The 23173-nt window shown below is 36.1% G+C and overlaps 1 protein-coding gene across 1 annotated transcript; it reads left to right on the top strand.

The window, feature by feature from the left end:
* The first annotated feature begins 2941 nt into the window (after positions 1 to 2941).
* Positions 2942 to 22786, top strand: ATP6V1G3 (ATPase H+ transporting V1 subunit G3). The gene is made up of 3 exons (XM_025855337.1): positions 2942 to 3038; positions 15891 to 15991; positions 22613 to 22786. Exons 1-3 carry the CDS (start codon positions 2957 to 2959, stop codon positions 22784 to 22786), a joined length of 357 nt encoding a protein of 118 aa, XP_025711122.1. The 5' UTR covers positions 2942 to 2956.
* Positions 22787 to 23173: the final 387 nt, after the last annotated feature.

Here is a 23173-nt window from a genome sequence, read left to right as displayed (position 1 = left end):
AAGTCCATTTGGTCCAGTGTGTCATTTAAAGTCTTTATTTCCTTGTTGATCTTTTGCTTAGATGATCTGTCCATTTCAGTCAGAGGGGTGTTTAAGTCCCCCACTATTATTGTATTGTTGTCAGTGTGTTTCTTTGCTTTTGTTATTAATTGCCTTATATAATTGGCTGCTCCCATGTTAGGGGCATAGATATTTACAATTGTTAGATCTTCTTGTTGGATAGACCCTTTAGGTAGGATATAGTGTCCTTCCTCATCTCTTATTACAGTCTTTGGTTTAAAATCTAATTTGTCTGATATAAGGATTGCCACCCCAGCTTTCTTTTGTGTCCATTAGCATGGTAAATTGTTTTCCACCCCCTCACTTTCAATCTGGGGGTGTCTTTGGGTCTAAAATGAGTCTCTTGCAGACAGCATATCGATGGGTCTTGTTTTTTAATCCAATCTGATAGCCTGTGTCTTTTGATTGGGGCATTTAGCCCATTTACTTTCAGGGTAACTATTGAAAGGTATGAATTTAGTGCCATTGTATTGGTGCAGCCATTCTGGAAAACAGTATGGAGGTTCCTCAAAAAGTTGAAAATAGAACTACCCTACAACCCAACAATTGCACTATTAGGTATTTACCCAAAGGATACAAACATAGTGATCCAAAAGGGCACTTGCACCCCAATGTTATAGCAGCAATGTCTATAATAGCCAAACTATGGAAAGAACACAGATGTCCATCAACAAATGAGTTGGTAAAGAAGATATAGTATATATATATATATACATATATATATATATACACACACACAATGGAATATTACTCAGCCATCAACATAAATGAAATCTTACCATTTGCAACGACTGTGGATGGAACTAGAGGGTATTATGCTAAGCAAAATAAGTCAGAGAAAGGCAATTATCATATGATTTCACTTATATGTGGAATTTAGGAAACAAAACAAAGCATAGGGGAAGGGAGGGAAAAATTAAATAGTATGAAATGAGAGAAGGAGACAAACCATAAGAGACTCTTAACTATAGGAAACAAACTGAGGGTTGCCTGGGGAGAGGTGTGGGGGGGGATGGGGTAATTGGTGATGGACATTAAGGACAATTGATGTAATAAGCACTGGGTGTTATATGCAACTGATGAATCACTAACCTCTACCTCTGAAACTAATAATACACTATATGTTAATTAATTGAATTTAAACAAAAATTAAAAATTAATTAAACAAACAAATAAATAAAAGGACTAACAATGCAACTGTATTAGTAGCAACTAACAACGGGTAATTCTTTTGTTCCATTCAATATCTAGGTTATTGAAAATCTGTCATGACTGCTATCCAACATTACATACAGGATTCTGATAGGAGTATGAGAACTTTGTCAACTAAAATTTAATCAATATACTGCCTAGTTCCAAGTGTTTGAATTTGCTAATAGTATAGTTAGTCCCAATGTGAATCATTGATGTATATTACCTGATGGTAGTGGCAGGAAGTGATGTTAAGCATTTTATGCATTTCACATAATATATATTTTCTGTTCTAATACTAACTGATGCCTAAAACAAGCCTAATCTGACACTAATGAACTACATTCCATCCAGTTTGCCTTCACTTTTGCTCCTACGCGTTGAAGTACCTATTACCAGAGCTATATTTGTTCACATATCTGTTTATTCCAATTACACTAATTATTGTAATTATGCAATAAAAATTAAATTTTCTAAACTGATTAAATATGAATGTGAAAAGAAAGAAAGGTATTCCTGTGAAAAAGAGCTGATCCTTTGAGAGAGATTTGCTAAAGATGACATACACATAACATTGTGCTACAGGCATGGATGATGGGATAACTCTAAACTTAGGGGAAAGTTAATATTAAAACCTTAATAGAATTAGCTCTCAGATTGTTTTACAATTATCTTGAAATCCAGGCACCCTATTGAAAGAAATTCAACCTGGTATTTATAGTGAGGCAATTGTGTAGTGAATGGAAGAAATAATATGTGAAATCCCAATTTGCAAACCATTTCAGGAAAAAAAAAAAAAAGCCTTGACCCCAAGTCAAAAGATTAGCTTTTCATTTCACATAACAATTTTAGATACATATAAAATGGTATTTTATGATTCTGCACTGTGATCAACATTCTCATTGTCCTAATCACTACTGGATTGAATCAAATCAAGCAAGATGGATTTCACTGTACTATCTTAGGACAACACCCTGTATAAGCTCTGAGTAATATAAAATACATGTTTAGATTATTTTAATTTAACCTCAAAACCTGCAGTTATAATTTCTCTTCATGTTGATTTTGTCACCACACTAAGATCTCCCTGGAACTCTAGCATATAGCATTACTAAAAAAGCAACACAATGCCCCAAAGAAATCTTTTCATTCCTATCACCTGAGGCCTACAGAAAGAAAAGAATAGATTCCTAGCCTATCTTCTGTGCACAAAGTCAGAAAGTCTCCTTCCTAGTGAAAGGTTAATAAAATTTGCCCTAAGCAGATAATTGAATCTCTAGAAACAAATAGAGAAGAAAACACTAAAACCAGAACTGCATGGACAAGGGAAAAGAAAGGTCTTGCAACTTGGAAGAAAAATTTAGTAAACAAGTCAATATTTCCTGGAAGAAGGAAGCTAATCTTCCAAAAGTGATCTTACTCATTTTTTATTTATTTCTCTTATTTCGTAGCAAAGACTGAAGTTGGCTGAAAGGACAAGTTTTCAGCTTTCTCATTTTGACTTAACTTGTTTTTCTGGATTCCACCCTTGGGCTCTCCTTGGGGCCCAGCGATCTGGCCCAGTCAGACCATTTTGAAACAAACACCCATGTTTAGAGCTCACCGTTGACACAACAACCTGAGTTATGTGGTGATTTCTAAAAGGAAAAATAGATCCACCACTTTCCAGATTTCACAGAAGCCACCTAACTCAAAGCAGGCTGCCATGACCAGCCAGTCTCAGGGGATCCACCAGCTCCTTCACGCAGAAAAAAGGGCCAAAGACAAGCTAGAGGAAGCCAAGAAGAGTAAGTCTCCATTCTGTCTGACCTATGAGGGATCTGTCACAAAATGGATGAGGGGGATGCATGAAATGAGCATGGACCTCTAGGGGCAGGCAGACTCTGGCTAAAACTCTGGCTCCACCATACTCCCTCAGAAACATTTGGCCAATTCACTGAAACTACCCAGTCATATGTCCCTATGGCCATAGTGGGGACGAAATCCTCTAACTCAGAGCCTTTGGAGAGGTTATGTGCTAAATGAAATGATAATGGACACTGAAGTTACAGGGAGACATGACCTTGAGTCTTGTCTCTGCAACTTCCATAATGTTGCCATGCCTCAGTTTCTCAATATTGTGAAATGATTAAGAGATAGACAACTTCCAGAATGAATCTACTTACTAGCGAGAGAACTTGAGCAAATTACTTACCCTCCATACACATCAGTTTCTGTTTCTGTAAAATTGTGATAATTAACATTTAATAGCTCATTCTCATCCTTCTTTTAATGGCTTTTAATTTCCAATATTTTAATAATATTTCCACTTTATTCTCACTTTCTAACTTTCTTTTTATTTAGTCATACATCTGTATATTAGCACAGAATGTTCTCAATAAGGGTCAGCCCCCTTCCTACTACCTTTGATATTCACCACAAAGATATGAATGAAATGTTACTATTATTTCAATTTCATGTATGTAGAAACTGAAGTTCATTATTTGCCAAAGGTCATATTTTAAAAATAGAAAACACCATGCAGGCACCACATTTAATTCTTACCTTATTTACTCCTCACACCAACTCTTACTGCAAAGACAAAAGGTGATGTTTAGATAAATTATGCAGCTTGCCCAAGGTCCTACAGAGGGTAAAGGGTATAGACAAGATTTGGACGGAGTCTGATCCCCAAGCAAGGATTATAACTATACTATACAAAATTTATATAATTTTCATGATGAATAAACTAACATGTTGTAGATCAACAACTGAAATTCAGGTTCTCTGGGCCAAGACCTATGTTTTCTCCACTATCTCATTTCCTATCACATCATTACTTAATCTATAATAATTTGTGCCATTTACCTTCTTTCTAATTATATGTCTTGCACCTGCAATTTGATTCAAAGTTCAGCAAGATAGGGCCATGTCTTAAAAATGTTGCTTATGTGACTCTTGGGATGAATATAGTGATGGGAATAGAGTAGGTAGTGACAAAAGCTTGTTGAAATGGATCGGATGAGATGTGGGAACAATACATTAGAATGTAAGAGAGGAAGCCAGGAGTGAGGCAGTACTCAATCTGCTGGGTTTTTGACCACAGGTAAAATCATTTTTCTTTCCTAAGTTGATTTCCTGAGCTGTCCGCAGTGTAGGAACCAACAACAGCAAAAGGAAGACTCCATGTGGAAAGACCTAGAAGAGAAAAGGAAGGAGAAGAAATTAAGACAAACTTTACCTACTTCTCCATTTCTTTTCTATAACAAACCATGCAAATGACTGCAAAATGGTATGAATGCAGAGTAATTTGATAGAAAACAAAGCAGTCTGGGACCTGCTGGTTGAAGCAGTGTAGAAAACTTCCTTATCTTTTATTAAAATTTCTTTAGCCACATTTGAAACTTCCAGAACAGATCAACTTATTTTAAGATGTTTTAATTATGTGACCTTTGCCTCCTTATCATGGAAGAAACAAAATGACAATATTGGGCACATTAATCAGTATTATCATATGATCCAGATGATTTTTACCAACTGTGGGTCTTTTCTCAAAGCCAATAGAGAAGAAAGGCTTTGTGAAACGTGCAAGTTGTTTGGAGGAGAGGACCACTCACAACTACCTAGACTCAGATTTATGTTTCTGTGTATAAGTCATTTAGCATCTCTGAGTTTCACTGTTCTCTTTTTGATAGAAATATAAGATATATATGATATACCTAAATATCATATATATATAAAAAATATATATAAGCTATATATATAAAATATATATAAGCTATATATATAAAAATATCATATACATATATATAGATATATACACACATACATATATAAACTTGTTTTCCTTTCCACTAATGAGTATGCTGTCCTTGGACAATCTTTCCTCAGAAGTCAATATTGGAAAAAGTATATTATCTTATTTTTATGCAAAATGTTCATTTTATTTGCCGGTGACTTAAAGTAATTGTGTACTTTCTCCCTTGGTCTTCAGTCATAAATATTCAAGCAAATATTCAACCAGTAATAGTAAACACCCAGGCCTTAAAAACATGTCAGAAAATATTTTTCCAAATGTAATTTCCACAACCAACCTCTACCCTCAATTTTACAGAGAATGTCAGTCTCTCCTCTTTGCCTCAGACAGCACAGGCTTTGAGGACAGTTTTCACTAGACAGAAGCTGTTTTCTTACAGAGGTATCAGCAGCTAACAGTTTGTGGTTACAATTTCAATTATTGTACCCATCATACTTACTTCTTAAGCATTCTGTAGCGAAATAAAATACTACTTTTTTTGCCTGGCATTTGTAACTTCTTTCATTTTGCTAGTTTTATAATTTATTGATTTATTTAATTTAATAAGTATTTATTGAGTGCCTACTCTTCCCAAGCCACTTTGGTATAGACACTAATGAGTAGACCTAGATTCTTCCTTAAAACATTCTAGTGAGATAAATGCATAAATGAGCCCCAAAAGGAGAAAGGAATAATGACATGAGAGGTATAGATAGCCATCATTTTTATAAACCCAAATATTCCACTTTTTTTTCCCTTAAAGGGATTCACGTGAAAATCTGACATATGAAGGCAGAAGAGTTTCAGATAAGAGCCAATAAATCACAATAGTGAACACCATCGTGGGAAGTCTACGATCACTTTCTCTTTCTTAAATCCATTCATTTGAAAGCATCTCAGAAATTTGCTCATGGAGTCTCTGCTAGAGAAGAGTCCTGAATATATATCTAAGAGAAAGAGAAAGAAAGAGAGGGAAAGGGAGAGAGGGAAGGACATAGAGGGGAAAAAAAGAAACCAGCAATTCACATATTAATCATTTTAGAAAAATGCAAGTTTAGTAAGATGGTATATTTATATATTATGCTGCAAAAATATTAATATATTCCATTAAAGGGGCTGCTTCAGATCTCAGTGAAGTTGTTACATAATACAATATAGGGTATAAAGGTTTTGCCTTAAGGGATATAGATAAGGGTTTATAGACCTGATATATCAGGAATTCTCCTGAAGGCTGTTAGGTCTGCGGAAATGAAATATATAGGTCCCTACTCTCAAGACACTCACCAGCTACGAGAGAACACTGTGGCTGGGGTGGGGTGGGGGGAGCTTGTGAATAGACTCGAAAAGCTGGGATGTGAGGCAACAGAGTAGAAAAAGCATTGGCTTTTTCTTATGTTTCTGTGTATAAGTCATTTAGAATCTCTGAGTTTCAGTCTTCTTTTCTTTTTTTTTTTTGGTCACTCTTCTTTTTTAATAGAAATATGAGATATATATGATAGACATAAATATCAGGGTTATGCATATGGCCATGATGATTTAAGGACCAGAAAAGAGTACAATCAAAAAAATTATTTTTAACCCACATAATATGTATACTTGAATATTACTATAAGTTATAAAAGTAAAGGAATGGAATAAAAGAACAGGACAAACCAGTTTCATTTCTTTTTACAACTGCCTCCACTTCTGGGTCAGCTTTTCCTGTCACGAGGGAGACTCGGACTGCTTCTAGTAGATGGCTGGTAAAGTGCAGATACCTGCCTCTGTTCACTGATTACAGATTAAATTCTATTTGTTAGTTTTTTTTTAAAGGTTTTGTTTATTTATTTGAGAGAAAGAGAGAGAGAGAGAGACCAAGCAGGGAGGAGGGGCAGAGGGAGAGAGAGAGAGAGAGAGAGAGAGAGAAGCAGACTCCTTGATGAGCAGGGAGTCTGAGTCGGGGCTCCGTGCCAGGACCTGGGATCATGACCTGAGCCAAAGGCAGATGCTTCACGGACTGAGCCACCCAGGCATCCCCAATTGTGTTAATTAGTTAAGACAAAAAAAATTTTTATGTGCAAAATATCCTTGCTGTTTGGTTAAATTTAGATGGAATCACAGTAGGTTGGCACTATTTTAAATTACCTGATTTGAAGTTAACACTTTCACCTTAAAAACTGTTCATTAATCCAAACATAAAAGTGATTGTGTTGGTCCAAGACAAGTTACATTTTTACAGAACATCAGACCTGTCCCAGAGTTCCAGGGGTGGGGAACTGAACAACTCCCATCAGAATTAGATTAGAAATTCGAGATACCATCATCAACAGGAGGAGCAGAGACTTATATTTCTCTGAAATATAAGGCATTTTTACTTGTAGTTATGACTTTTTAATGAGATCAGTATTAATTCCATTTACACCCTTACAAACTTGAAAAACTCTACAGCTCTTTCGAAATGCTCAAATGCACGTGACTCCACATCCCATAAAGAACGAATTATTTTCAAAGGTGAACCGTAGCCTTTCTCACAAATAAACACTCAATCTGTCTACTTTGGCAGCTGCCAAGAACAGTGTTTGTGTTTAACTCAAAATTACAACTTGCATGACGAGATATAGATCAAAAGATGTGATAAACAATGTAAATGTTCAAATCTGAATATGAGAAAAACTGAACAAGCAGGTATATTTAAAATGTTCTAAAAGCAATAGATAATCTTAATAAAAGTGAAGGACATACCCAGAATTTTCTACCAAGATAGAAAATGGTCACTGCTCAATTCCTGGAGCTGCTATGCCTGGTTACAAATCCAGCTTTTGCCTCCTGCTAGGGGGGTGAATTGGCCAGGTTACCTTCCAACCTCACTGTGATTTCCTCAGCCTCAAAATGGAGGTAACAGTATCTACCTCACGGAGTTGTCATAATTCCCAGAGTTGATACCTATAAAGGAGTTAAAACACCTCTTGGCACATAGCAAGTGCTCAATAAATGTTAGCTATGGATATTCTTCCACTACTTAATAAAAAGAATTCTGTTGAAAAATACGGCAAAATAACAGAGTCCCATTGATCTCTTAGGCACCGTCTTCTAGAAGGACCTCATTGAATTATACACAAGTGCAAAATATATTCTTTTTTTTAAAGATTTTATTTATTTATTTGACAGAGAGACACAGCGAGAGAGGGAACACAAGCAGGGGGAATGGGAGAGGGAGAAGCAGGCTTCCCGCCGAGCAGGGAGCCCGATGCGGGGCTCGATCCCAGGACCCTGGGATCATGACCTGAGCTGAAGGCAGATGCGTAACAACTGAGCCACCCAGGCACCCCCAAAATATATTCTTAAGACAATATTTTAACTATCTACTTTGATAATATGTCAGCTAATACAGTAAAGCAGATTCGTTTTTGTGTGCCTATAGGATGCCAGCCATCAATATTTTTTAAATCAGGTAATTGCCTATTTGTTTCCAAATATGCAGGTATTCCAAATTATTTAAACAACCACCTTGATTTAATTTAATAAATTCTTCTCTATGCATGTGAATACTTTGGTTCATGAAGACATGACTTTTAATAAACTAATAAAATAAAAGTTGCTGTATTCGAATTTCATGGCCCTGTCTTGTGTGTTTTGTAGGCCTGTAAATTTTTTCTTTCTTTACAGTCCACAGACTAATGGGGTATTTGTAAGTATACTGGACTTTCATTTCTTCAAGTGGGTCATATTAAAATAATAGCCACAGAACATTTTCATCTAGTAATAGCATTTGATTATATGCAATCAAGATCTATACAAAACTACATATGATTTTTTTAAATAAGGAAAATACAAGTACAAAGAATAGCAAAGGAAACACCAAGAAAGCGAAGATATGAAATGAGAGATTGAGGGTCAGCAGAGAAGCTCTGTAACTATCACAGGCACCAAAAGAGAGGTTGCTTCATTGTTTTTCTGGTGACATTACTTTTTCCAATGTTTGTAGCAGGTGAGAAAATCATAACATTCTTTGAACCATGTTGGTTTTCTCATAATATTAACAATCCCCAAAAGCCCAGAAAAGCTGCTGTTGTTTCTCTTCTGTATGGTATAACAGAATCAAAACGATTATTAGTCACATATAGAAATCTCCAAACATTCCCAAAGTGCTCTTTGTTTTCCTACCAAGTCAAGGTAACTTCTGTCCTGTTTATGCATATTTTTGTCAGGTGTCTCATTCATTTGAATACCTACTCTTCCAACCACACTCCAGTATCTGGCTTTGTTTCCAATGCTCAACTGATATTGTTGTCTGTTTCTCACTGAGCCTCTGTATTGGTTTCCTAGGGCTTCTGTAACAATTACCACATACAGGATGGCTTAAAACAACAGAAGTGTGTTATCTCACAGTTCTGGAGGCCAGAAGTCCAAACACAAGGTGCCGGCGGGGTTGGTCCCTTGTGGAGGCACGAAAGGGGAATCTGTCCTAGCTTCTGGTGACTGCCAGCAAGTCTTGGCATTCCTTGGTTTGCAGCTGCATCATTCTAATCTTTGCCTGTATAATTACAGACCTTCTTCCTTATGCGTCTTCCGCGTGCCTCTATGTCTCTGTGTCCAAATCTCCCTCTCCTATAAGGACACCAGCTGTAGGCCCCATCTTAAATCAGTGTGACCTCATCTTAACCTGATTACATCTGCGAACACTTTACTGCCAAATAAGGTCACATTCACCGTACCGGGGGTAAGGATTTAAACATATCCTTTTGAAGGACACAGGTCAACTCACAACATCTTCTAATTGTCAAATCCACTTGACTGTCTTGAGCCCTATCTTCTTTGTTCCCGTTGTTAAGTGAAAACTTCTCACAGAAGTTGCCTGTATTCCTTGTGTTTACATTTTTTATTCCATTTTCTCCTGAACCCACTTTTTTCATTAATTTTTTTTATTTGAGTGTAGTTAACATACAATATAGTGATTCCACTTCTCCATACGTTACGCTGCGCTCACCCACAAGCATAGCTGCCATCTGTCACCATAGAACTTATGACAGTATCACTGACTATATTCTTTATGCTGTGCCTTTTATGCTTATGACGTATTCATTCCATACCTGGAAGCCTGTAACTCCCATTCCTCTTCACCCATTCTGCTCATCCACCCACCCCCCTCCCCTCTGGCAACCATCATTTTGTTCTCTGTACTTGCAGGTCTAATTCTACTTTTTGTTTATTTATTCATTTGTGTTTTTTAGATTCTGCATGAGTGAAATCATATGGTGTTTGTTTTTCTCAGTCTGACTGATTTCACTTAGCATAATACCCCCTTTAATCAGACTTTTGTCCCTACAATTCTACCAAAGCTCCCTTTGCCAAGACCACAAACATTGCTAAACCTTTTATTAATTAAATATCTCAGTCACAACTGGATCCCTCTTTTATCTTTGAAACTCTTCCTTTATTTGACTTTGGGACACTACTTTCATGGTTGGCTTTCTGTCATCTTTCCAGTCTCTAAAGTTGGACTCCAGATTTGGACCCGTTTTCTTCTATACCTGGAGATACTTCCTATGCGATCCCATCTAATCCCACAGCTCTAAACACCAGCCGCATGAATGATGATTCCTAAACTTGGTAATTCCAGCCCTCATTGCTTCCTCAATCTCCAAATTCACATAAACATCAGCCTTCTCACCATTGCCACTAGATGTTTAATAGGCATCTCAGTTAAACTACGTTCTTGACTCTACTCCCAAAATTAAATGTTAGAGTCACCATTGTCTTATCTCTGTCTCTCATGTTTATCCATTTTCTCTGCCTTCAAAGTATATATAACTTCCTACCAACTCTTCTGCTACTTTGCTATTTCCAGCAATCATTAACATTTATCTGGGCTATTGCAAACTGGTCTTCCTATGTCTCCCTTGCCCCTACAATCTGTTCTCACCACACCCAGTCAAAGAAATCCTTTTAAATCATATATAGTATTATGCCACAGCTTTGCTAAAAACTCTTTGTGAATTTAGCGTCTCAAGAAACAAACACTGTATCATGCCCCAGGAGCTCTATGTGACCTGGTCCCAGTGCTACCTCTCTGATATCATCTCCTAATATTCTTGCTCCAGCCATGACAGCGTTTTTGCTGTTTCTTGAGCATGTCACGTACCCAGGGTATTTACATCTGCTGTTGCCTCTGCTTGGAATGCCCTTCCCCTTTAGATATTTGCATGGCTCATTGTCTTATTCCCTCAGGTCTCTGCTCATATATCACTTCATCCAAAATACACTACTTACCTAAATTAACACCCACCGTCTCTCTATCCCTTAGGCTCCTCCTCTCTTCTTCTTGGTACTTATCATCTCTATCACATCATACACTACTTGTTTTCTAGCTCCCCTTACTGTATTCAGAAACAAGCTCCATGAGAAGAGAAAGTTTGTCTGTTTATGGTTTTCACTGCTGTATTTATAGATCTAGAAACAGCGTGGGGCACATAGAGGATATTCGATAACATTGGTTGTTTAAATGTCTCTTTTTTTCCATTCTCTGCAGCATCTGACACTGTGGGCCACATCCTTCTTGAACGTTCATTTAGTTTCCCCTACTTCTCTGACCGCTAACTCTCAGGCTCCTCCTGAGGGTCCTCCTCCTTTTCTCATCTCTTGAATGTTGGCATCCCCCAGATTGAGACCTTAGCTCTCTTTTCTCTTCATTCTGTACACGCTCCCTTGGTTTCAGTCCAAATCCCATTGCTATGACAAAGCACCTACACAAACACAGATGACCGACGTGCAGATCTTTGTCTCCATTTCAAAGCTTGCTTCTGGATCCAAACTTGTCTGTCCAGATGCCCTCAATACCTCCACTTGGATGTCCTAGGGAAGCCTACAGAGGCCTTTCTAGTGACAGCCTGAGGACTGTTCCTCAAACTCACATTGTATTCATTGTTTTTGTTCCTATAAAAGGTCTCCAGAAATTGGGCTTATTTTCCTAATAACGATTAAAAATAATCAAATAGCTGTTCTTTGTTACGCATTTTATTTATATTTTTTCCTAATACATAGAGTGATTCATTGCAGTAGATTATTAAATCTGTTTTGTGATTGAGAAAACTCAGGCTCAGACACACTAACTTGCTCAAGGTTACAAGTCTTCTAATATCTCATGTTAGCTGTGCACTAATCACAAAAAGATTCCAGAACCAATTTAACAATCCAGTCAACAGAATAGGGCTCCCTGTGTCTCAAGGGCTCATTCGCATTTGGGATACTCAATTCACTCGGCATCTCCTAACCACAAAGCCAGGAAGAGTCCATCCTTGAGCATTGACCACTCTCCCCACTCTCACATGGGGTTCAGTTTTAACCTGCCCAAATTGATTTTTTCATTCTTTTCCCACAAATCCCCTGGAAATCAAACATCTTTCCCTCTCTTTCCTTCCCACAAAATTTCCTGTAAAATATCTCAATAAGGGCATGTTGAATAGAAGACATATTTGCATGACAAGTCAGTCGCATGTCTAAAAATGAATGGCATTATTAAGGTGCAGCTGTTTACAAAGAATGTCCAAAAGTATCTTAGAAAGGGTCACTGTGCCTTGTTTTAATCTCCAAAATGGACTATTTGTCCCCATTGCTGTCCTGCCTAAAAAGTCCATTCTGCTCGATCATTCCCTCCTCAGAAGTTCTTCCCTCGGGGCGCCTGGGTGGCTCAGTTGTTAAGCATCTGCCTTCGGCTTAGGTCATGACCCCAGGGTCCTGGGATCGAGCCCCATATCGGGCACCCTGCTCAGCGGGAAGCCTGCATCTCCTTCTCCCACTCCCCCTGCTTGTGTTCCCTCTCTCACTGTGTCTCTCTCTGCCAAATAAATAAATCTTTAAAAAAAACAAAGTTCTTCCCTGACCTCCCTTGGCAGCCTCCTCTGACCGCCACTCTACATATCTGGGTTCCGTTGTTTTATTTTTGACTTACCTTAATAACATAAGACATAACACGACTATTGGGATGAAAGGCAAGCACAGATTGTCTAGAATTTAGGCATGATGCTAATTTCCATAAATTTGTGGTTTTTAACTGCCATGGAAGAAACAGAACCAAAACATATGTTCCATTGTTTTCATAACTGATTATGTGTATTCTTCACAATTTTATGTATTTCATAGTTTCCTCTTGGAAGCCGGATATCATGTACACATTTCCAAATTACACTGACTTTATGCCAACTGGAGGCAAGGGCCACATCATACGCATTTCTCTACCCTCTGTTTGTAGCAGAATAAATAGTAAGTGTTCAGTATGCATTGAATGAATAATGGATGGACAAATCAAAACAGTCCTTTCCTGCCCCATTCTGGAGCACCTGCTTGAGTAAGATTCAAAATCATGATGCAAAAGATAACCACATTTTCTAAACCAAACATTAGAACATTTGGTCTCATAAGCATATACGACCTTGTAAGAATTTGGGGACCGAACATTTGATTGTCATATTTAAAAAATCTGGGCTGTCGCATATGGTCACCCCTCTGTTTGCTACAGAAAGTATTGAGAAATAAGAACATAAACTTAAACACCGTTATAGTAGCCATATTTTTAATGCTTAAGAAGAAAGAGGTATAATATTAAAATTTGGAAATCTTCATACAGAGACAGAGAAGCAAGCTAGAGGTTAATAGGAGATGATTTGATGCATGCATTTTGCTTCACCTCGAGGGAAACTGCAGGCTTTAGGCTCCAGTTTCTTCCCCTGGATTAAATCAGGTGTAGCCTAGGCAGGCTCTCACGCAGCAGCAGCTGCTGAGTCTGTCCAGAAAACGGCTGTGCCAGCAGCCATTTCCCCACGGCCCTCCTGTTTAACTGAATGAGAACCAGCAGGTGACTGGTGCCATGACGGGGGAATCAGACCCGCTCTGAGCCGGTCACTGTGTGGTGGAGCTAATAGACACCCTTTTAAGTGGTGCACTGGATTCTGCCCTGGGATAGGGCACACAGAGATTTCCTTATTATTATTATTATTATTATTATTACTATTATTATTTTCATGTCCCAGAGTTGTGACTTTGAAACCAATATTTTTACATATTATGTAATTAACATGGCGAGTAGTGATGTCTCATGTAATTTATTTTATAAAGTGATTATGTATCTTACAACCCATTATTACTAAGAAAATGTTAATACACCTTAAATATATTTTTGTCCTAATGTTAATGACAAGCAGTGATAAGAAAGAGCTGGGAATCAAAGAACAGTTTCCCCTCCCAACATATTGTGTATTTGTTCTGTGAATAGTATGTGTTTGGTTCCCACAAAATGGTCAGAAATGTGGAGAATGAAGGCATCTGTATACACAAAATGGTAATGAGCATTCATTAAGTAAGAAAAAGGTAAGCATTGCTGTTAATGTTCCATTAAGCCTCAAGCATCAGAAGAGCACTAAATTTCATCAGATCTTGGATTTTATAGGGAGTAAAGACAAAGCTAACTATCTGTTCTGAATGAGGTTTACTCAGTCCTATTCAAAGACAATAGGCATTAAAAGGACACATGTCAATTTATAACTCAGTGAATCTATATTTATAGAATAAATAGAATATATATATAGGCAACTAGCAAAGCAACTCATGCCTAGCAGGGAGAGAAATTTAGAAATTATTTACACTCAAATGCTACAAAGATATATAAAAATAAAAGCATATGTTATATGCTTTTATTATTATTATATTATATATATAATATATAATATATTATTATATTTTATTTATTTATTATATATTATATATATAAATATATAATATATTATTATATTCTATTTAAAAATAAAAACATGTATGTGGATGACAGAAGTTTATGTTAAGATTTTGCTTTATGCTACTTAATGAGAACACATTTTGTTCAAAGTCTACACAATATAAGTTGACAAAAATTATAAACAAAGGCTTGAGACATTATCAGAGAATGTTAAATAAGCAAAAGAATGAAGGCATTTAACTGAAATTAAAAAACAATAGATTCAGATAAAAAAATTTTAATACAGTTCAGAGTTTCTTCAAAGTTTTAATGATCACAAAGCATTAGGACTTTCCTCCTGAAGGTGGTGGGGGATGGGGGCATAGCAACAATTAATATTAGTCTGTAAGCCCCCAAATTTACTCTGGTTGTCAAAAAAAAGTCATGTGCTTAGTTAATGATCCCTACAGCATTGTATTTGTCTGAAACTTTCATCTACATCGCTGTCTGCTGGCTTAAGGCTTACACCTTTGCTCTTAATAAAAGAAAAGAAAGCTATTTAACTAAATCTCCTAACCATTAAAAACAATTGGTTTTATGGCCACTTTCAAGTCCCCCTCAGAGAAAGCTACTACAAAAAAATACCTACTTTGATGTGCTGTGGGGCTTAATCAGACATTCTAGAGTCAACAAATGCTAAGAAAAAAATCCCAATAAAATGCTTTAAAAAATTGTAAGTCAGTTTGATAGAGTCTGAGTTACATGTTTGTAGTGCTTTTGGAGATCTGCCAGTGTTAAATAGGATCCAGTTGGTGTGGACTGAAGGATTCCTGGCAGCAAATCAGGACAGAAAATCTGACCAAATAATGTCTTTTCGAATAAGTGACAGCTAAAATCTGTTCTCTGGCTGTTACTGCTGTGCGTAAATGGGCAGATATTTTATTTAAACACGTAAGTGTGAAAAAAAGTTGTCATTTCCATGTTCTGAAAAATCCAGTTGAAAAAATAAGGTATTTTTCAATATTGTTTTTTAATGAAGTTTGCCACTTTAGGAAAATTTGTCAAGAAAATAATGTAGACCTCACCTATTTGTTTTTTTTTTTTTTTAGAAATCAGGTTTGAAATTCCATGTCTATTTAAAAAAAAAATCATTCCTTCTATGCCACTGTTAATATTCAGGAAAAGAAAAGCGATTGAAGCAAGCTAAAGAAGAAGCTATGGCAGAAATTGACCAGTACAGAATGCAGAAAGAGAAGGAGTTTAGACTGACACAATCTAAGGTAAGCAAGAAAGTAAACACAGCTTTTTTTTATGCAGCATAGATTATAATATACTAATATTCAAAAGGTATAATGCGGAATATCAAGGGAGAAAAATACACTGAATTGAGCAGATGCAGTTCAGCTAAGCCTGAACATCAAACTAAATTTTACACATTCTAGAATTACTGATTTTACATTTTCACTTTCAAGGCTTTTTGATTTGCTATAGGAAGTGTCAATCAATAGTTAATATCTAATATGTGGTACCCATTAAAAGTCATATTTTAAAAATATTCAAATTGAAGGGCCTGGTTGAAGTATTATTCCTACCACAGATTATTGACTGACACATTTTATTAAGAAAAACACTTCAGAAAACATATTTTTTGTCTATCAATGTTTACTACTACAATCAATAAAGAACTGTTGCACACCATTACAGAATGAATTTGTTAAGCCACGTCTTCTTTGGTGAATTCAAGATTTACAAATGACCAAAGTAGATACTGTTGCATATTGCTGAAAAGTCTTCTGGTATTTTTTTTTTAAATTTCCTTTTCAACTGTCTGACTTCATTCAACAAATCTTTCATGAAAATATTTTTAAAAGGGTTTTTCCTCCACTAGCATTTTCAAAATATCTACAATTTACAGAAAAAAAAATTAGTACATGAAATTTTCAGAACCAACATCCTCCCTTCTATGTTGCAACATGGACTAAAAAAAAATTATTAAATTCCATGTGTTACAAACTAAAGTTTATATGATATGGTATGGTTTTTCCTCCATAGAAACATAAATAAAGGCTGACACTGCAAGATGAACTACAAGCACTTTGGAAATCCCCTTATTTACAACTTTTTTTTTAGTGGGAGTGGATGTGGGACTTGTGGAGGATCAGGTAAATTCAATCCCATGGTAGGAAATCTTTTCCACTGGGCTCTTTCTTTTTTCTTTTTTCTTAATTTTCTTTTTTTAAACAGATTTTATTTGTTTATTTGACACACACACACACACACACACACAGAGCATGAGCTTAGGGGAGGGGCAGAGAGAGAGGGAGAAGCAGACTCCCCGCTGAGCAGGGAGCCCATGTGGGGCTCTATCCCAGGACCCCCGGATCATGACCTGAGCCGAAGGCAGACTCTTAACTGACTGAGCCACCCAGGCACCCCCAGTGGGCTCTTTTTTAACATAAAAAGTCCTTCCTAGAATAAAAATGGACCACTCAGCTAAAATAAATTCTTATCAGTATTTCAACAAAGGCATCATAAAATCCAAAGTCTATATACAGCCCTCTATGATTGGCCCTTGGCTATCTCACTAACCTGTCAGTTCTGAAAATGTCATGCACTTACTTTTTACTGTGAAACGCAGATATTTTTTAAATGCTAGTGTAAGGGAAAGCATTTCTTTATATTCTATGAAAGATTTATTGAAAGAAGCCAGCCAATTGAAAAGGAAATCATAGGGTGCCTGGGTGGCTCAGTTGGTTAAGTGACTGCCTTCGGCTCAGGTCATGATCCTGGAGTCCCGGGATCAAGTCCCACATCGGGCTCCCTGCTCAGCAGGGAGTCTGCTTCTCCCTCTGACCCTCTTCCCTCTTGTGCTCTCTATCTCTCATTCTCTCTCTCTCAAATAAATAAATAAATAAATAAATGAAAAGGAAATCATAAGGAAATAGAACAGTGTTCAGCAATGTGAAACAATATCTACTGTGGTCATTTGTAACATTTTCTATTACTTTTGTCTCTACTTGTTCTATTCTAGCCACATCTGCCTTCCGGTTCTTCCTCAAACAGACTGAACACACCACTGCCAACAGCACCTTTGCACGTGTTATATTTGCTCCCTGGAATCATCTTCTTATAGACATTTTCATCTTTCTTTGATCTCTGTTCATTTGTTAGCTCTTCTTTCTGGTCACCTTATTTAACACTGTGTCTTTCATTAAAAAAAGAAAGTAATTCCCCACTATAGTCATATCATGTATCATTACTAGATACATTATATATTTACCTTTTTTTACTTTTGTCTATCTGTCCTTCTGAACTATAACACCAAAACGGCAGGTTCTATGTTTTGTTCTGTTACTTTCCCCAGCGATGGAATAGTGTCTGCTCCATAGTAAGCATGCAATAAATATTCACTGAGAGAATGGGTAACTAACGTTTCTTCTGTGCCTTTATCTTTCCTATTGAGTCCTGTCATGATCCATGACATATCGGGACCTGAGAAAATAGTCGTCCTTAATACCAGCCAACATTTATCATTCAAGGCAGAATATTTCTGATGTATTTATTTCTATTTTTAAGTAGTAACATGACTGACTGTAATTTTAGAAAGTAGTTGGGTTAAATCTCTTGAAATGTTGTTTCTCCAGAAGGATCTCATAAGATGTAAATCTGGTTCAGGATATTTGTTCTCTGCTTTGGAAAATAATTAAAACTCCTCTTTGCTCTCATAATTAGAGCTCTAAGCCAATTTTCCAGCTAGTTGATCAAAAGCTCACATAGAAAGGTCAACATGTTTAGGCCTCCGCTACTTCAGGCATATTGTAAAACCATTAGCACAAGATATTCTTTCCTTGGCATGACCTCCATATGTCAGACATATTGCTATTCCAGTTAAATCTCATCATCATTAACCCAGGGCAAGTAGGAGGTCTGGGAGGAAACCCAAGAAGCCAGTTTTCTGCCTGCTGTGGGGGAGACACCTCCATGTTACTTTTTCTAGTGGCGTCCCAGCTCTTGTTAATGTATGGGTTGTTTCCATTCCCCTGATGTATCAACAGAAGCAGGTATCTCAACGTGAGTTGTTTATCAACAAATATTGTTTTATTAAAGATTTATTTATCCTTTGCTTGTCATTGCTACCAGATATAATTTCTTCTACAAAAGAAGATATTACATTGCTAAAAGGAAATCTGAACTACAGTAGAAACATGAAATCTATTGTTAATGCATGTAGAAGTTAGACGGACCATGAATCTAAACAGAAGACATGAAAATGGTTGCCTGGGTCATATTGAAGATTTTTGTATCTTTAGTCTTTCTTCCTGAATTCATATCATGAAAACATCTGTTTTCCTGAAACAACCATAGATTGAGAATGTAAAACTGTGTTTTCCTTACGATAGTGGGGCCTGAAACCGAAACTCTGCTTTCTCTTAAAAAAAAAAAATATTTATTTTATTTGAGAGAGAGAGAGAGTGTGGGGGGGTGGGGGAAGGAGAAGGAAGAGGGAGAGAATGTCCAAGCAGACTCCCCCCTGAGTGGAGTCCAGCGCAGAGGCTCAATCCCACAATTCATGAGATCATAACCTAAGCCGAAACCAAGAGTAAGATGCTTAACCAATCGAGCCACCCAGGTGCCCCCTCTCTGCTTTCTCTTAAACAGGAACATTTGAACAATTGGAACATTTGAACAATTTATAAAGAAACGTATTGAATGTTGAAAGATTTCACCAACACCATCAGTCATTTAGCTGTAAATCTATATGCATCCATCTCAATACTGAAGCTTTGAAAATTAACAAGAGGTCCTTAAAGGGTACCCTTTGACGAAATATACCACCCTATGTCACACAATTATTAACTTCTAATGTATATAGTGTCCCAAACATTCAGATAGTAGGCTTCTGCCAACAAGAGCAACAGAATGTAGGTAACAAGTTCTCTGTATTGCCTAGAGTTCTGATCATTCTATTCAGTTCAGCAAATATGCTTTGAGCACCTACTATGCTTCAGGCAGTGTTTGAGACGTTTATAATATATCAGTGGACAAGATGATTGATCCTTTGTGGAGCTTATGTTCATTCCTTTACTCTCTTGTATGGCTTAAATCAACACTGTCTGCATATATAAAGGTATGGAAGTCTTCCTGAGGAAGGCCATTTAAAATAGTATATGGTACCAGAGAAGAGGTGGGTGGGTGAAGGGTGTTAAGAGTACACTTCTCTTAATGAGCGTCGAGTCATAGAATTGTTGAATCACTGTATTGTACACCTGAAACCAATATAACACTGTATGTTAAGTATGCTGGAATTAAAATAAAAAATAAAGTAAAAAAATAGTAAAACAGTATATGGTTGGTCACTGGCATAACAATGTCTAAAAAACACTGTAGAAATTCAAATTACTGTGCATCAAATAAATTCAAAAATAATATTATATTTAATTATTCAGGATGAGACATGGACTATGGGCTACTTTTTAAGGGTATTCCAATGTTTCTGAAAGTGTAAAATGGATTAAAAAATTAAAAAGCACAAAACACAATCAGTAAAAACTCATAATAATAATCACCAATATTTGCTGATTAGTTGCTCAGGGCTAAGCTCCTTGCTACATACAGTCTCTACTATAATCCTTTCAGAAAATCATCATATTGTCTTAGAAAAGCACATGAAGAATACAACTAATAGTAGTAGCTGCCATCTGTGCATTAGACCTGCACAGTCAAAAATGGTGGCCACTTCACATATATAGCTAAGGAACACTCAAAATGTAGCTAGTCCATGAGCGGGGGAGGGAGGGTGTAACTGGGTGATGGGCATTAAGGAGGGCACAGGATGTAATGAGCACTGGGTGTTATATATGACTGATGAATCACTGAACTCTACCTCTGAAACTAATAATACACTATATATTAATTAATTGAATTTAAATAAAATTAAATTAAATTAAAAAAAGAAATGTAGCTAGTCCCCCTTAAGATGTTCTGTAAGTATAAAGTATATACCGGATTACAAAAACTTAGTATGAAAAACAGCAATGCAATAATTTTTATACTGATTGTACATCAAGTTAATAATATTAAGAATACATTAGGTTAAATAAAATATATTATTAAAATCAATTTTGCCTCTTTCTTTTTACCTTTTTAATGTGACTCTATGAAATTTAAAATTACTTATATGGCTTGTTGGGGCACCTGGGTGGCTCAGTTGGTTAAGTGACTGACTTGATTTTGGTTTAGGTCATGATCTCAGGGTCGTGAGATGGAGCCCCGCGGTGGGCTCCCCGCTCAGCAGGTAGTCTGCTTGAGCTTCTCTCTCTCAAATAAAGAAATAAAATCTTTTTAAAAGATTACTTATACGGCTTGCTCTGTGGGTCATGTTACGTTTCTATTGGACAATGCTGAAATAAAGAACCTAAAGTTGAAATGAATTTTTCCAAGGTCCTACAGGATAGTTGCAGCAATCTAACCTAATAATTGCTATTTTTAACACTGCTCCAAAGAAAAATAGATAATAATTTTAAAATTGTTTGTTTTACAAATTTTTCATCACTAAAGACATTGGATTTAACACTTTTTTTGAGTTTGGTAGAATCTCACCTATGATAGTAGATTTAGAGGAAAAATAGATTTTGGTAAAATTATTTTGGTAAGTAGTTCTCTTCCATTTTTAAACTTCTTCCTAGCAAGGGAAATTCAATCCATATGTCTCTGCTCCTTGTACTCTCACTTATCAAAATGTTATTTTATAAAAGTTATTTGATGTCTTAGAAGCTAGATTTCCTTAAGTGATTTTCTTTGAACTGGGAAGCCCTTATTGCATGGAGTATAAACAAAAAAGAACTTGAACCTGATGGCCTCAATCACATTTGATTTCAAGTTTAGGACCCAGAAAGATAATGTGAATTCTAGAATTTAGAATGGTCTAAAGACCCTGAAGTAGAAGTCAATCATTAGTGGAGTCTCTTGGATTGAACTAAATGCATACTCACAGAAGAGAAAAACAAAAACAAAAACCAGCTGTGTAGCCTTAACAATACTGTTTAAGAAAGGCTGAGTTTACAAAGGAGATAAATTAGGAGCTAATTGTTTGCTTAGCAAAGGATAACTTTACAAAGGGTTTCACTGCAGAATCCCTTTAAATTGGCAACTCCCCTGGTGAAATTATATTTTGGTCAAATCTCTTGGAGATAATAGGAAGTACTGGGAAACCCTGCCTAAGAGAGAGCAACCAGAAAGATATATTAAACTGCATCTAAAAATATAATGTAACTAAATGGACAAGTATATCTTAAGTTGAAAGAAATTTAATTCATATTAAAACTTTCAAAATTATATCTATTACCCAAAAAGAGATACCTATGCATGTCAAAGTATCTTACTAGGCATGTTGTTGCTTATCTTCCTGAAAAACAACAGTCAGTTCAGATAATATATTTTTAAAAATTGACAAACCAGTTATTTGCTCTTTAAAAACCAACAAAACTGTTTTAATGATGTCTTTCAACTTTATTTTCCAGACTTTTAATTCAGAAAAGTAAGTCATGGGGAAGATACAGAAACTGAATTGAAACTATTATAAATATATGAAGAATGTAATACATGAAAAAACTTCTGAGTATGGTATAATGATTGTGAATGTGCCTTCAGTTTGTACTGCCTCAAAGCAGAAGTAACTGACCATAGCTACTTTTCATTCTTTAGGAATGTTTATCCATCTTACTTACAGTATTGGCGATTGTATCCATTCTCTGAGAAAGTTCTGGAAAAATAATATGTAAGGTGTACGTACACCATAGAACAATCATTAATAAATAAGCCAAAACAAGTTTAACTAGTAAAACAATTACACTTTAAAATGATGTATAGTGTGGTGAATTCTGTCTGTTTTATTTTGTTAGGTAATGGGCTCTCAAAGTAATCTCTCAGAAGAAATAGAAGAGCAAACACAAGGGAAGATAAAAGAACTGAGTGGAAGTTACAACAAGTACATGGAAAGTGTGTTGAAACAACTTTTGAACATTGTTTGTGATGTGAAGCCAGAAATCCATGTAAACTACAGAGCCACCAACTAAATGTGCACCCTACTGTTCAATAAATGGTATATGCATGCCACCTGGTTGCTTATGGTTTCAAGTTTATATTAAGAAACTTGAAATGTAAATCTTAAATTTACTAGACATCTACAGATTTCAATGTGACATAATTCACACAAGAACACTGAATTTGAAAGCAAACAAACAAAAAGTTGTTATATCTTTCTTGGTAACCGGCATGACTTGTCATTTAACGTGAAGTAAATCAAACATGCGGAATAACATATTTTTTGACACTTGGACAGAAAAATATGAACCTGGCCACTTTTTAGTGAATATGTGGTTTAAAAAAATGCTTCTTTTTTAGCAATTTAGAAAATTTTTTCTTTGTTGTAGTTGTTAAAAGATCATTTTTAAAGGAAGATT

Source organism: Callorhinus ursinus, unplaced genomic scaffold (assembly GCF_003265705.2).
Source record: "Callorhinus ursinus isolate GAN/ISIS: 27379988/994484 unplaced genomic scaffold, GSC_fseal_2.0 scaffold57, whole genome shotgun sequence".
NCBI classification, from domain to species: Eukaryota; Metazoa; Chordata; class Mammalia; order Carnivora; family Otariidae; genus Callorhinus; species Callorhinus ursinus.
The sequence above is the reverse complement of the archived record's forward strand: the minus strand, read 5'-3'. Positions and strand labels throughout refer to the sequence as shown.